General features: G+C 47.6%; 2 protein-coding genes across 2 annotated transcripts in view; one reads left to right on the plus strand and one right to left on the minus strand.

Annotated features, from left to right (window-relative positions):
• NCAN (neurocan) overlaps positions 1 to 1,864 on the plus strand; it is a 51,068-nt gene extending 49,204 nt beyond the window's left edge. Inside the window, exons 11-12 of the mRNA XM_066635658.1 lie at positions 895 to 1,077; positions 1,719 to 1,864. Of these exons, the coding sequence (XP_066491755.1) occupies positions 895 to 1,077; positions 1,719 to 1,864 (329 nt within the window). The remainder of the gene's footprint in view (positions 1 to 894; positions 1,078 to 1,718) is intronic.
• Positions 1,865 to 10,515: 8,651 nt separating this feature from the next.
• HAPLN4 (hyaluronan and proteoglycan link protein 4) overlaps positions 10,516 to 14,341 on the minus strand; it is a 17,042-nt gene continuing 13,216 nt past the window's right edge. The window contains exons 6-7 of the mRNA XM_066635556.1: positions 10,651 to 10,928; positions 10,516 to 10,521 (exon numbers count right to left, since the gene is read on the minus strand). Of these exons, the coding sequence (XP_066491653.1) occupies positions 10,516 to 10,521; positions 10,651 to 10,928 (284 nt within the window). The remainder of the gene's footprint in view (positions 10,522 to 10,650; positions 10,929 to 14,341) is intronic.

The following is a 14,341-nucleotide window of genomic DNA, read 5'->3' on the forward strand; positions in this document are numbered from 1 at the left end:
CCAACTTTGCAGCTCCGGTGCAATCAAAATGCAGCCCCGAGGTAAGGAAACAAATGTTCCCATACCATGAGAGGGCCTCTGTGACTGCCTCCCAAATACAGGATGCAGTGCACGCCATTGGCACAGCTACACCAGTCCTGAAAAATTGGATAGGATTGGGCCCTCTGTCTGTTTATAAAGCATCATGGACATTGATGGAGTTGCCTCAGTCCAGCAAATGTCAATGGAACTCAGGGTCATCCAATGACAGGGATTGGCAGGAGACTCAAAACAGACAATGGCTGCTTCATACAGCACAGAATTAATCTGTAGAATCCACTGCCTTAGGCCATGGTGAAGGCCACTTTAAAGGAGGATTGACCATTCATGGAGGAGGACAAGAGGCTTGTCAATGACTCTAAGTCATAACATCAAAGTGGAACCTCCAGGCCCAGAGGCAGTCTACCTGCCAGTTGATGTAGCTGAAATAACAGGGGACATCCACCACCTCCAAATTCCTCTTTGAGAGCATCCTAGAGACATCTGGTTGGTAACTGCTAGAAACAGAATGCTGGCCTTGATTGACACTGGATCTGAGCCAGCAAGAACTTTTAAAGAATGATTGGATAAATTCAAGGTCTAGCAGCAGCTGTGAACCATGATAGCAAAGAATAGAACCTCCATGTGCAGAAGCAGTATAGCTTTGGTATACTTTTAAGTATACTGATATATGGATAAAAGTATACTGATATACTTTTTGATTTTGGGGGCCAGCAACAGGTGATGGCTTTACTTTGGGGGGCCAGCAACAGTGCTGGACCACTTGGACCTTAAGTCTGATCAGCAGGGCTTCCCTTTCATCCATCAATAATTGTAACGTTTTCGATTTCCTTCCCCCCACATTGTCTGTTGCAGTGCTATGTGGGCCACCCCCAGTAGTGGAAAATGCCTCCCCCATCGGCAAGAAGAAAGACAAGTACAGCGTCCATTCCACTGTCCGCTACCAGTGTGAGGAAGGCTTCATCCAAAGGCACTTGCCCACCGTTAAATGCCACGTCAATGGGACGTGGGACAGGCCCCGAATCCTTTGCACAAAACGTGAGTTTTGCTGTTCCTTTCCCTGAGATCCAGTGTTCATTTGGAGCCTATTTGAATCACCAAAGTTGTTTCTAGATGGTTTCTTTTTCTTCAACAGGAGCCCATCCTGGGGCTGTGTATAGGTACACTAGAACTTTGTGTTGGTTTCATACAGTGCATTTGTTGGGGCTTCCCCTGCAAGGTATTCTGGGAGTTGTCTTTTGGTGCTAAGAATTCTCTTTTCAAGATTCCATTCCTCTCCCCCATCCCATTTCCAGCCCTCCTCAAACTACAACCCCTGGAAAGAGGGGTGGCAACAAAACAATGTATGTCTAGGGGAACCCTCATCGCAGCGGAGCCTAAGCCTGCTCCCTTCCTCACACTGACCTCCACCGCTGATCATCCCTGTTGATCCAGTCCTGTTTCTTGGTCACACTACAGTGTGACTGGATGCTGGTAACTGGCTTGGCTGGCTGGAAGTGCTGGGAAGGAAGGAAGAAGATAGACATTCAAAACATAGATACAGTTTTTAAGAAATCTTTTGTGGGGTGGGGGGAACCTAACTCAGGAGGATTGGGTGGGAATGGTGGGGTCGGGTTTGCAACATGACAGACTCTTGGTGTTGAAGGTCGTCCTCCTTTCTCCCCATTGACTCCATTTAGCCAGACGGTCGCACAGAACCCGGAGACATCACCGCCACCGCCACCAGCACCACCAGCACCACCGCCATAAAACCCGCAAGGACCGGAGGAAACACCAGAAGCATCCCAAGCTGGACTGGACGGAGGATGATGGCAACTACTTTTAACAACAGACCCAGATGAAAGCACAAGCTCCCTCCCCCCCTTCCCTCTTACCGTCCTTCGGACCACCCAGGATGAGACAGGCTTGTGTGCGTGATAGGCATTGTCGATGCCGTTCCTCCCCACTCCCCCATCGATAAATCTCTTTTGTTAGGCTCTTTCCCAAGGCCCAGTAAGGTAGAGCACATGTATGCACATAGCTCCTCTGCGCATGCGCAGGTTTGCAACATTGGAAGACACTTGCTGCACAAGGGTAGGAAACCACCCAGCCTGGTCATGTGTGTGTGTGTGTGTGTGTGTGTGCCATGATTCCGGGTCAGTGCAGGATCTGCTGCAAAAGCCAGCTCACCAAGCATCTCGGCTTTTGCTTTTTAAAAAATATCAAGCGCCAGCCCTCACGGTTGTGAAAAATGCACTCAAAGGCATTTGCTGAAATCTCGTAGGGCCGCATAAGCTGCTTAATGATAGGGCAGGGAGATGAGGATTCGGTGCTTAGCTCCTTCTCCAAACTGCCCAAATCAGGAGAAATAATGCAAAATAGCAAAAGAAATACAACATAATTTATGCAAATTGATCAATTTGTGTAATTTGTGTACATTGTGGAAATCGGCTTTTCATGGTGCAGACTTTTGTCTCTCTATCCTAGGGCCATCCTCCCTCCCTCCCTCCCTTTTCCTTGGCCAATCTTTGGAAAACTTTTTCCCCCTAGTATATGACAAATCTAATAACTGGAAGGGATTTTTTGAGGGGGTAGTGCTCTGGCTGTGCTTTTAACAGCTGCACAACTGTACCCCAGTGTCATTCACAAACACACACACACACACACACCACCACCACCATCACATAAACATGATAAGATCTACAGCTCAGTCTTAACCACTTTCCCAGTGCTGAGGCAGCTGTAGTGCAGCCCCAATTCAGTCTCTGTGACTGCCCCCCACAGCAGAATGCAGCCCATACCCCATTGGCACGGCTGCATGGGTGCTGGAAAGTTGGTTAGGATTGGGCTATTAGTCTCATAAAGTCCCCAAGGTCAGATGTTGCTTCAGTGACCATAGGCAACCCCACTATCTCTCAGACTCAGTCTTCCCCATCTGCAATATGGTTGTAACAGCCTACCTTACAGGATTGTTGCAAGGTTTACATGTTAATGATCATGAAGCATTTCAAGTTTTCCCAAAGCACCCTTCAACTTATGTTAATAATAACCTCTGTTATGTAATCAAGAATTACAAAAGTCAAATGGGGGTTCAGGATTGATCTTGGGTTTATTTAGTCCCTTCCCCTCCCCCACAAGTTTCCACTGACTCTTTTGTTTTACTTTGGAACCATTTCAGCTGTTATATGTTTCCTGCAGTGAAAAACTCTTCTGTGTTCACACAGTTGTGGAAAACTTGTGTAGCACAAGTCACATGTGAGGATCGCACACACATCAGCTTTGCTGCATGTTCACACAATGGTGTGACTACAGAAAAAATGAGGGGGCACATGTGATCTTGGTCTTGTAGATCTACTTGTCCTTTCACCGTTTAACACTATCCCCTGACTGTGCATGTATATGCTTTTCTTAAAGTACCTCTGAGCATATACAGAATAATTTCCCCCTTCATTGAGCAACTGCAGCCTGTCCCAAGTTAAGGCAGTGCTGACTTCAGGGCAGATGGTGCAGCTCTACCAAGGCCCAAGCTTGTCTTTTTAGAAGATAGACCACTCTCCATCCTCCTTGACAGTATCCTGAGAATCATCCAAAAATTAAATGTCCAATATTCTTACTTAAATTTATCTTTGCATTTTGCAGTTCAGAGCCTAATTCTGATCCTTATGCATCAGTTCCACTTTATACTTTGGAAGTGGAACTGGTGCATTAGGATCAGAATTAGGATATATTACAATGTTCTGTGTTTTTTTTTAAACATCTAGATCAGGGGTGCTCAATAGGTAGATCGCGAGGCAAAATGAGTAGATCGCGGAGTGCCGACCCCCCCCTTCAGGTGCCTCTGGGAGGAAACACAGGGAGTAAGGCCCATTGTACTCAATGGGGCTTACTCCCAGGTAAGTGTGGCTAGGATTGCAGCCTCACAGCCTAATCCTAGGCATGTCTACTCAGGGGTAAGTCCTGTTATACTCAGTGGGGCTCAAGGTACACCAACATACATTGCACACATAAATGTTATATGTTATGATGGCACGAACATTGTAAAAAAAACTCTGTTAGATCTCCGGGCCTTGCTGGGTTTCAAAGTAGCTCTCGAGCCAAAAAAGTGTGAGCACCCCTGATCTAGATATTCTACAGAGCAGTGCGCATGCACAGTTTGCCACAGCATTGAGTCCTTTTCAGTTGTGTCTTTTCCCCTGCTCTGCATTACTAGTGAATACATGCACATTGATAAAACACTGCAAGGAAGTAATCTTGATGTGCTGAAACAAAGGGTTGCAGCAAGGTTTCCTGGTAGGCGGTGTTTTGCTGATGCACAAGAATGCCTGTGCTCATCAGCAAAACACTGCCCCCAAAGATCTTTGATGCAGTTTAAGATAAGACCACAAGGTGGCTTATGACCTCTTACTTGCCCTCATGGACTGAACCTAGAACCAGGGCCGATCCATCCATGAGGCCAACTGAAATGGTTGCCTCAGGCAGTAGATTCATGGAGGGCACCCATCTCTGCCCCACCTCCATCTCCATGTCCCCTCCTTCTCCTTCCGCTCCCTGGTTTGGAAAAGAAAGAGGGGGACAAAGAGGAAGAGGAAATGTGGAGGGGAGGAGAGTGCCAAGTGTAAAAAGCAAGCCAAAAATGAACACTGGGGAGTGGGAGGAGGCCCGGAGGCTGGCACATTATCAGGGAAGGGAGGGCAGCATTTGGCCTGCACAGCAGATGTCCTCCCTTGAGCTCTATGGCTCCATCCCTGAACTAGACACCATCATAATGTACTTAAGATGTACAAATGAATCCTTTCTGTCCTTCCTCCCCTTCCCTCCTACAAAGAACTGCTTTCCTTGCAGAAAATATGTCACTTTTGAAGCTGGGTTCCAATTGTGTGTTGGTGCAAGTGTGCAAATGCACACTCATGCACAAGAGAGAGAGAGAGAGAGAGAGAGAGAGAGAGAGAGAATAGAGCATGCGGTCGATGCGATTCCGACCTCTGCTGTTTCAACGTAACTGCAGTGTCCAGTATTCTTCTGTGTGTCCCCTCTCCTACCCCATAGTGTTTCAAAAAAAAGGGGGAGGCGGGGAAAAAAAACTGCGGATTCTGTACTGCTGGACATTTTAATAAATTTTTTTAACAGTTCTTAAGACCATGGCCTGTTTTCTTCTTTCAATGCCTCCTTCTCTCTCTGGCCCTCAATTTGGCAGCTGTGGTTCATGAGGACTCTTTAATGTGGTTGAAATGTTGCCAATGGCGTCACATGGGTTGGTGTCACCCAGGGTGGCAACTCATGGTGTCACCCCCATGAACCATGTATGCTTGATCTGCCTGGCCATTCATGTCCCACCTTCCAGGTACACCTGGCCGCCTCACAGAGAGCAAAACACAAAGGCCAGGCTGACTGGGAGGCCAGGTATACTGAATGGATCGACCAGGGCTCCACCTCACAGGAAGCCCTAGACTCTGGAAATGGGCAAACCTAGGATGGAGGAGGAAAAGTCCAACAGGGTGGCCAGGTCTACTGGGCAGGGAGACCTGAGCTCTGGAGCTTTAGGTGACACCCCCGATGGTGTCACCCAGTTTGACCTGCACCCCACACACACCCCTAGTGATGCCACTGGATGTTGCAACAGCTGCATTGAAACACCAGTCTAGGATGGCCTACTTGACATTGCATTTAATGATAACCTTTCTCCTCCCGCCCCCAATTACTATTTAAATGAACTTTCTAAGAAAGAGAGGGGAGGAGGACACTACACTGCATGTCATTTTTCAATTCTTAGGACTGCCTGCCTGTTCAGTGCATTTGCATTCATAATGCAGATTCCTTGGACTTCAGGGTGGAGGTAAGCAGAGCAGCGGAGCACCATCCCTGTGAGGAAAGACTAAGGGCCTAATCCTATCCCATTTTTCAGTGCTGGTGCAGCCATACCAGTGAGGCATGCACTGCATCCTGTGGTGGGGAGATAGTCACAGAGGCCCTCTTAAGGTATGGGAACATTTGTTCCCTTACCTTGGGTTGCATTGAGGTTGCACCAATGCTGGAAAATTGGTTAGGATTGGGCCCTAAAGCATTCAGAGCTATTGGGTTTGAAAAGCCGTGACTACAGTGGGCCATGACTGCAACTTATACACCGGTGCATGTGATGGAGAAATAAGTTGCTCTCCCTCTCCCAAAACACTAGAACCCAGAATCATCCTGTGATGGTGTTTGACAGGAGATTTCACGACAGACAAAAGGAAAGCCACTTCACATAGTGCACAATTAATTTATGGAATTTGCTGCCATAAAAGGGGGGTGATGATCCTTGCTTACTATTTGTGTATATAGTGTTCCATGCATACAGGTGGCTGCAGCTTTCAATTCATTTGCACCTTCACCCCTCACCACAGCCAACCATTGATAAAACACTGCAAAAAAACAGTCTTGATGCAATCATCCTGATGTTGGTATCAGCAGCAGACCTCCCCGGCCCCACACCCAGGGCAAAGATCCGCAAATGCACCCCCCCCATGGGCTGCTGCTGCCCCTCGCGCAGAAATCCAACCCCCCAACTCACCTGAGGCTCACGGAGCCTTGTGCGACCCAGGAAAGCTTCGGAGAAACCTCTGTGAGGTTCCCCAATGCTTTAAACTGTGCTTCCGGAAAACCAGAAGCACAGTTTCCACCCGTTGGGAGCCTCAGAGAGGCTTCCGCAGGGTCCTGGTGCCTCACTTTTGTCCCATCGGGCCTAATGGCAGGTCCACAACTGGATGGTATCAATACTCATGGGGGGGGCAAGGTTCTACTGCTAAATACATGTGCATTGAGAAATCTGATCAAAACAACAGAAAGTTATCTAGAGTCTTTTTGTGCAGTGCATGTGTGTACTAGTCAAACACGGCACATAAAGAATCTTGGTACACTATTACAAACTCACTTCAAAGCTGCTTTGTGTGCAGTGTTTTGTCAATGTGCAGGAGCATGTCAGTAATACAGAAGACGGACATGGTGCAAATGAACTGAAGAAATGGAAAGATGTGGCAAATTGCACATGGTCCAATTCTAGAAATTCTCCTAGCTAAATGGAATTTATGAGAAGTGGAAAACAAGGCAGAGGGTGGCCAAAGGCACAAAAAGGGAATGGAATGGTGGGAGTCATTCCTAGGATAAACTGCTGAACCAGGTAAGGGGCAAGATGGTGAAATGTAGCTCCCACCCACCAAGACTGTCTCTTCCCCAGGTCAGTTGACTTGTTTGAGCCTTCTAGGAAAGAGATTTCTTAATGATGCCAAGCTGTCAGAAAGGCTTCAGGCTGCTTTATACAGGCGGCCGGGCTGCTAACGAAGACCCATGCATAACGAACCAGCCTCCTCCAAGCAAGTCACCTTCCTGGTGCCGTAATGAATTCCTCTGCTCATCAACTGCATAAAACATGAACTCGGCTGTGTTGAGCACCAGGTGCAGCCCTTGGCACCTGCTGCGTGGTGGAGACCGCTGGCAGCCACCTCCTGGAGAGTCATGCAAACAGAGATCTGCATCATTCATGCATTAATTGGCACGTAACCAGACCACTGAACATTGGGAATTTCTTTCAGCCAGGGCTGCGCGCCTGTCATAATCTTGCAAAGGGCGGGAGGTTGTCCTGAGCATCTCTGCTTTTGTTGACTTTTTTTAACAAGCAAGTTTCTGGCCCTCATGAATAAGGGCACGGTCTGAAAGATGCAGCAACCTCAAAGCCATTAAAGCAGGCCCGAGGCTAGCTCAGAAGAGCAGAAGATCCCAAGTGTACCCCTTGCTGGAACTCACGAAAGATGGGTCAGGACATGAAGTAGCAGCAAGACAGTTATGAAGAGATGCTTCAGAAATGGTACAGGCAATGCCTGATTGAGAGAGTCTCCTTATACTGCAGATTGGGGGGGCCACCCCACTCCCACCTGCCTCCACCATGGCTCTTATTCCTTGGGAGGAACAGGGAATAGAAGAGGCATGCCCTTTCCTCCTACCCACCACCACTTTCCTCTCCTGCAATGTTCCCCACAAAACCAGAGAGTAGGAGGAGAAGGGGGAGGCAGATGCTTACATGTCCCTGGATAAAAGGGGCAGCAGCTGGTCCTTCTCAGGTACTGTGGGGGGGGCGACAACCCTTGGGCAGATACCAAACGCCTGCCAGAATGATTAGAAACCAGTGACTGGGATCATGGACCCGGCTCGCTCACAAGGAAACTCTGCATCAGTTAATTGGTGTGTATGTAGTTTGGGATTCAGATCAACAACACACATAGCTCTGCTTATACACAACATGGGGTCAGAAAGAAATTTCACTTTGGAAAGAAAGAAAAGAGTTCAGAAATGATGGCCACAGGTTTTTAATCCCCATGGAGGCACTGCTTGCAAGGGGGCAGGTACACTGGATGCTTATCAGGCCGAGGGAGAGAGAGAGAGAGAGAAGGTTTGCTTCCAGATTCTCACCTGCTTCCCAGCTGAACACCACTCATGAGCTCAATGCCCAATGCCTGAAGGTGGGTCTGGCTATCCAAGTTGTAGCTGCAAACACAGCTTGCTGAGAACCCCACCCAAAAAGCTCACACAATAATAGACATGCTAGCCTGTAAGGTGCTGCACAGCTCTTGGTTGCTTTTACTTTGATTGTTGATTTTTTTTTAAAGCAAGGTTCTAGTCCTCATGGGACTTTCCCTCCAAGCAGTGATGGACCGAGTGCTCTGCACAGTGAAAAAATTAAAAGCAAAAAACTGTATTCCCTGCAGCCTATCTCTGAAGGCAGATGAAGCTGTAACTCTGGGTGCATTGCTAGATCAGGATTCTCAATACCAGGTCAAGATTCACTGCTGGGCTGGGCCATGACAACATACTTCTGGGTTGGGCTGGGCTGGGCTGGTCCATCTCAACTTGATAGATATCATCAAGCAACAGAATTACAAGGGGTGCTGTTAATTGTCCCCTACTCCCAATCTCTTGGGACAAGAAGGTCTTGAGTATAATTGTGTGTCCCTTCCCCTCCCATTTTCCCTCCATAGAAGTGAATGGAGCAAAAAAGTGTTCATTCACTCATATGCAGCAGGAGAGTATAGCTGAAATAGCCTCCGGTTAGTGGGAGTTGCCTCAAAGGTCCAAGGTAGGAAATAATTATGTTTCCCCACCATGGTTTGGACTGATCACAATTTGTTTCATATGCTACATTCAGTTGTATGGAAGAGAGGAATCGGTGCAGTTAGGAAAACCTTATGAACAGAAGCAACTGGGGAAAGGCAGGGCTGCCAAGTCACCAGAGAAAAACAGCCTGGTTGGTTCTTGCACCTTTAATAGCAGCTTGTTCTATTTTTTTTTTTTCAAACCTATAATTGACTGGTGATTTTTTTTCAAGAGAAGGAGCTATCGCTGGCCCAGGTCTGCAGATCAAGCTGCTGTTTAAAGCACAGGAGCTGAGGGCGGTTAAAAAGCCAACATCCCTAGAGAGTGGGGCAACATTAATTGTCACTTACTTCAGCAAAATAGCTCAGGACAGCCTGATCTTCTGCGTGATGGGAAACGAAACTATTGGTCTGTATTTGAAATGTTTTGTCCATGACCAGTTCCCATCATCATATGAATAAACAAGTCTTTCTGCTAAGCCTCAATCCTACCCTCTGCAGCCCAATTCCCTCTCTATTTAATCTTACATTTTTTATCTTTTGGGGGGGCAGAGTTAAGGGTGTAACTCGTGCCACAAAAAAAAAAAAAATCAGCCCTGACACATTTACTTCTATTCACATTTCTATAATGCCATCCATGTACATGATGTGTTACAGAGTATCATGAGCAAAAGGAATGGACAGGCCTCCGCCCCAAATAGCTTACAGTCTTGTCCAAAATAAGCCATTCACGGCAATGAATGACATTGATAATATTTTTAGTTTACCAGAGAGGAAAGGAAAGAAACAAGAGAGGAATTGCAGTCTGTACAAAATAGGAAGAAAGCAGGTAGTGGTGTTTGTTTCTGTTTTGCTGCTTTTCAGCTTACTTTGGGGATCTCAGTTTGGCAGTTCCCAATACAAGCTGCAGGTCATGCAAAAATACATATGTTTCTGTTTGCGGCAAAACATGGATCTCTTTCAACAACAGCAGCTGGATTCAAAAAGTCTGAGAGTTGGTCCACAATGAACCCAGATGTCCTTCTCCTTTGCGTAGATGGGGCAGTCCCCAAAGCTTTACCTGAAGCGTTAATTAACAGCAAATCACAAAAAGCCAAGACAGACCCCTCCCCTCCCAATCTTCCCATATTGGGGCAGAAGAATGGGGCAAGCAAAAGAGATTAGCAGCAGCCACAGCTTGGGGCAGGCTGGATGCAACCCAGACTTCCAGGCGAATCTGGAAGTTCTGATGAGTCTGGAAGTCCCAGGAATCTATTGAATCTGGCACATCTCTGTCTCTTCTGGTTTTCAACTGCGCAACCAGCCTCTTCTGGGAAAAAGTGTGCACAATTTCCCCAGAGGGCATGCCAAAAAAAAAAAAAATACATCCTATCAGCCCTCAAGGCTGGAAGAGGAAAGAAGATGGAAGGATTTGAATCTGGAGCTCATTCCTCCACTGTCTTTACACTTGGAAGGGTTTCCTGATCCCCGTCCCATCCTTACCCTTCTTCTTTGACCCACTGCTTCCTGCTACCTTGTAGCAATAGACCCCAAAGAGTTTATACTTCTTGTCAGGAAAGCCCAGATTGCGGACGCCTGGCTCTCGGCCTCCACAGCGGGCCCGCGGGTTGACAATGGGGTAACGGATGCTGCCATCACCCACCCATCCGGCCTCGCACTTATCCAACAGCTGGATCTTCCAGGCAGCATAGAGTTGACCAACCTTGGCCACTGTGGCACCATTGTTCTCACAAGCCTGGATGGCCTCTGGGAAGCTCAGCTTGCGGTAAGTCTTGAGAAAGTAAACTTTCCCTAGAAGGGAGGGAGAAAGAAGATGCCATTGAAAATGAGAAAGACTTACCCATGTACAGCCCAGCTAGGCAGCTGGAGATGACATATGTCAAGGGTTGCATTTAACATTTTCCTCCCCAAATGTTACCATGGATTTTGGAATTCTGAACCACCATTTGAAACCAATGTATTAGGAATCTGCCACCATTCTGAAATTTTAGAATGTGCACAGAGCATTGTGCACATGCCTTGGTGTGCCACAGCTTCCAGTTCCTTCAGTTCATACACGACTCTCCCCTTCTCTATATCACCAATGGCGCACATCTGTGCTGATAAAACACTACAAAGAAAGCCATCTGGATGCAATTGTACATGCAATTTTTCAAGCTTCTTTCCCAGCATTATATTAGCACGAAGGAGCACATATGGTAAACATAATGCATAGTTCAGATAAGAGATTCCAAGACAGAAGAGACTGCAGCAGTAGCATAGCTAGAAGTGGGGCAAAATGGTAAGTACTGCAGGTGCTGCAACACACCATGTAAGTAGCCCCTTCCATTCGCCCTCAGAGGCATTCTGGGCAGCAATGGCAATGTGCAGGCACTTGCCAAATCGTGATGCCATTACTGCCCAGGATAGCTCCAACTGCAAGTGGGAGGGGCCACTTAGTGTTGCAGCACCTGCAGTACTTACTGTTTTGGGCCCCCCCAGCTATACTGCTGGGTTGCAGGACAGGGCAAGGGACACCAGAGACCTCAAGTCAGCATAACTCAGACGCACTTCAATGCAGCACAAGGGTTCCAGTTCTACCTATGCACCCCTAGGTTTATTAAAAGGGAGGAGGTCACTGAAATTGCCCAAGGACCCACACAAATCTAGAGAGTCAGCCCTGGAGAAATCCCAAGATCTGGGGGACCCTCGGATAACCGCAGCCACTGTTGGTGGCTTTAAACAATTCATGCCAGGAACTTTCTCCAGCTTTCTCTTTCTTTGGGATCATCCAAAGCAACATTGGTGGTGGTGTTGGGGCAATGACCCCCTGCCCATCTTGAAGCCTTGGCTGACCCGGACATCTCCTTCCTTTCCTTCCTCTGCAAACCCCTCATCTCCCTAATGCAACCAAAGCCAAAGCCTGGAGATTAAACACCTCCCCAGGCTAAGATGGATGAGGCAGGCGACAAGCACTCCATTTCCGAGCCAATCTGGGGCTATTTATCCTGCCCCTGATTACACAAATGAAGTCCCCACCACCACCACCCTCTCAAGCCCTACTAGCAAAGAGTGATTTACATCTCAGCACAAACCCTGTTGGGTTCATCCATCACCCGCGCCATCATCCAGCGCAATTACCACTTCTGTCGCTTTCCCCTTGGGAACTGGTGCACAAAGGGCCAGGCTCTGGAGGGCTGCCGGAGGTGGGGCCAGCAATCTGTTAAACACTGCCTTGACCATTGTGTATGGTGGGGATAAGGCGTGTTGGGGAGGGGGGGAATGAATGCTAGTCCTCCTAGACTAGCATTCCCACATTTTGAGATCTGGTTCAGAATCTTTTTCTGGACACTCTGCATTACAAATCATTCATTATTCCAGTTTTAAAATGTCCGCACTTTGTGCAGTTTGCCACAGCTACCTGCTTTTTCAAGGCGTTAGTGTTTTTCCTCCTTCTCTACACTATCAACATGCATCTGTGCATGGATAAAACACTGTAAGGAAATCATCTCGATGCTATCGCCTCTTTTGTGTGGTGTTTTGCTGATGCTCAGGAGCAGGATGGCCTTAGGAGCTGGAGGGCCCAATGAGAAACATTCCTCCCCACACAGGGCTCCCCTACTCCCTAGAACGACTGGTAGCTGCGAGCCCAGGGCAATGGCACCCCATGCGGAGTGAGACACGAAGTAGGTGGCGGTGACATGATAACTGCTTCGGGAGGGTCAGTGGTGTCACTAGGATTCGCATCACCCGGTGTGGGAGGCCTGCGCGTCACCCCATGCAGTGGGCAGAGCAACGCCCCAGGTGGTGGGCGTGGTGATGTACCATCGCCCCCACTGGTTTTTTGGCTGTACCTTTTGTTAGAACACAGATATTTCAATGTGGTTTGTTTCATTGTCTTGTGCATGAAATTACACATTGATTGATATATAACATGATGATATTAGTCCTCCAAACTCTGGTTTTAGTGATTTTGAAAACTTCACGTGCACACACGCACACACACCCACACACCCTGTGTCAACTTACTAACACCTTATTGCAGCAGTTCTCAAACTTCTAGCACCGGGACCCACTTTTTAGAATGACAATCTGTCCAGGACCCATTGGAAGTGATGTCATGGCCAGAAGTGATATCATCGAGCAAATTAAAATAAATAATTATAAATAATTAAATTAAAATAAAAGAAATAATTAAATAAGGGGGAGCCAGTCCTGTTCCACCAAGTGAATCTATTCTGAAGCAAGTCCTATTGGGGTCAATAGGGCTTACTCTCAGGAAAGTGTGGGTAGGATTGCAGCCTGTGAGCCCAATCCTATGCATGTCTACTCTGAAGTAAGTCCCTTAGTGGTCAATAAGCTTATTCTGTAGCCTGCCTGCAATAACCCCCCCCCCCCCCCCAAAAAAAAGAATCAGTGAGATTTCCAGCCCTCCCCAGTGCCCAGTTTAAAGTTCTTCTATTTCAGGCACATCAAGATAAAAACCCTCCTGGCTTTACAAATGCAAAATAGAAAACTTTCCTCTTACCAGTTGAAGCCTCTTTTTTGTCCTTTTTGGGGGGGGGGGGAAGAGGCTGCCTTCGGGAGCATTTGTTGCTCTCCAGTTCCATCGGATCGGGACCCTTCTAGTGTCCTCACATTCCCCTTTGCTTGGCCTGACCACCTGCCTGCTCATGAGGAAACGCGACCGTGAGGCTGCTTCGCTTTCCATAGGGCTCAATAGACTGCAGCTGGGAGGGAGGCAGGGACCTCCTTCTCCCTTTTGTGTTTTTGGGGGCTGCATTCATTGGATCAGGACCATTCTGATGTCCTTGGAGTCCTCTCAGCCTGCCCTTTCAAGGGACTATGGCAAGTACACCTACTCACAAGTAAACACGGCCATGTGACTTAGTTTCCGGTTCAATAGACGCAGCTGGGAGAGAGGCAGGGACCTCTTTCTCCCTTTTGTGTTTTGGGGGGCTGCATTCATTGGATCGGGACCATTCTGATGTCATTGGATTCCTCTGAGCCTGCCCTTTCCAATGCACTAAGGCACGTTCGCCTACTCACGAGTAAACACGCGATACGGCTCACTTTTACTTTCCATAGGGCTCCATGCATTTTTTCTTTCTGGTGTTTTGGCCATAACTTTTGAAGGAAAGGAGCTATTTCAATTCTGTTTTTTTGAATTGCATTCTGCTGGACATTCCGCATCCAACAGTGTATGGCATGATGGGGTAGTTCCT

Source organism: Tiliqua scincoides, chromosome 8, assembly GCF_035046505.1.
Source record: "Tiliqua scincoides isolate rTilSci1 chromosome 8, rTilSci1.hap2, whole genome shotgun sequence".
In the NCBI taxonomy this organism is placed as follows: domain Eukaryota; kingdom Metazoa; phylum Chordata; class Lepidosauria; order Squamata; family Scincidae; genus Tiliqua; species Tiliqua scincoides.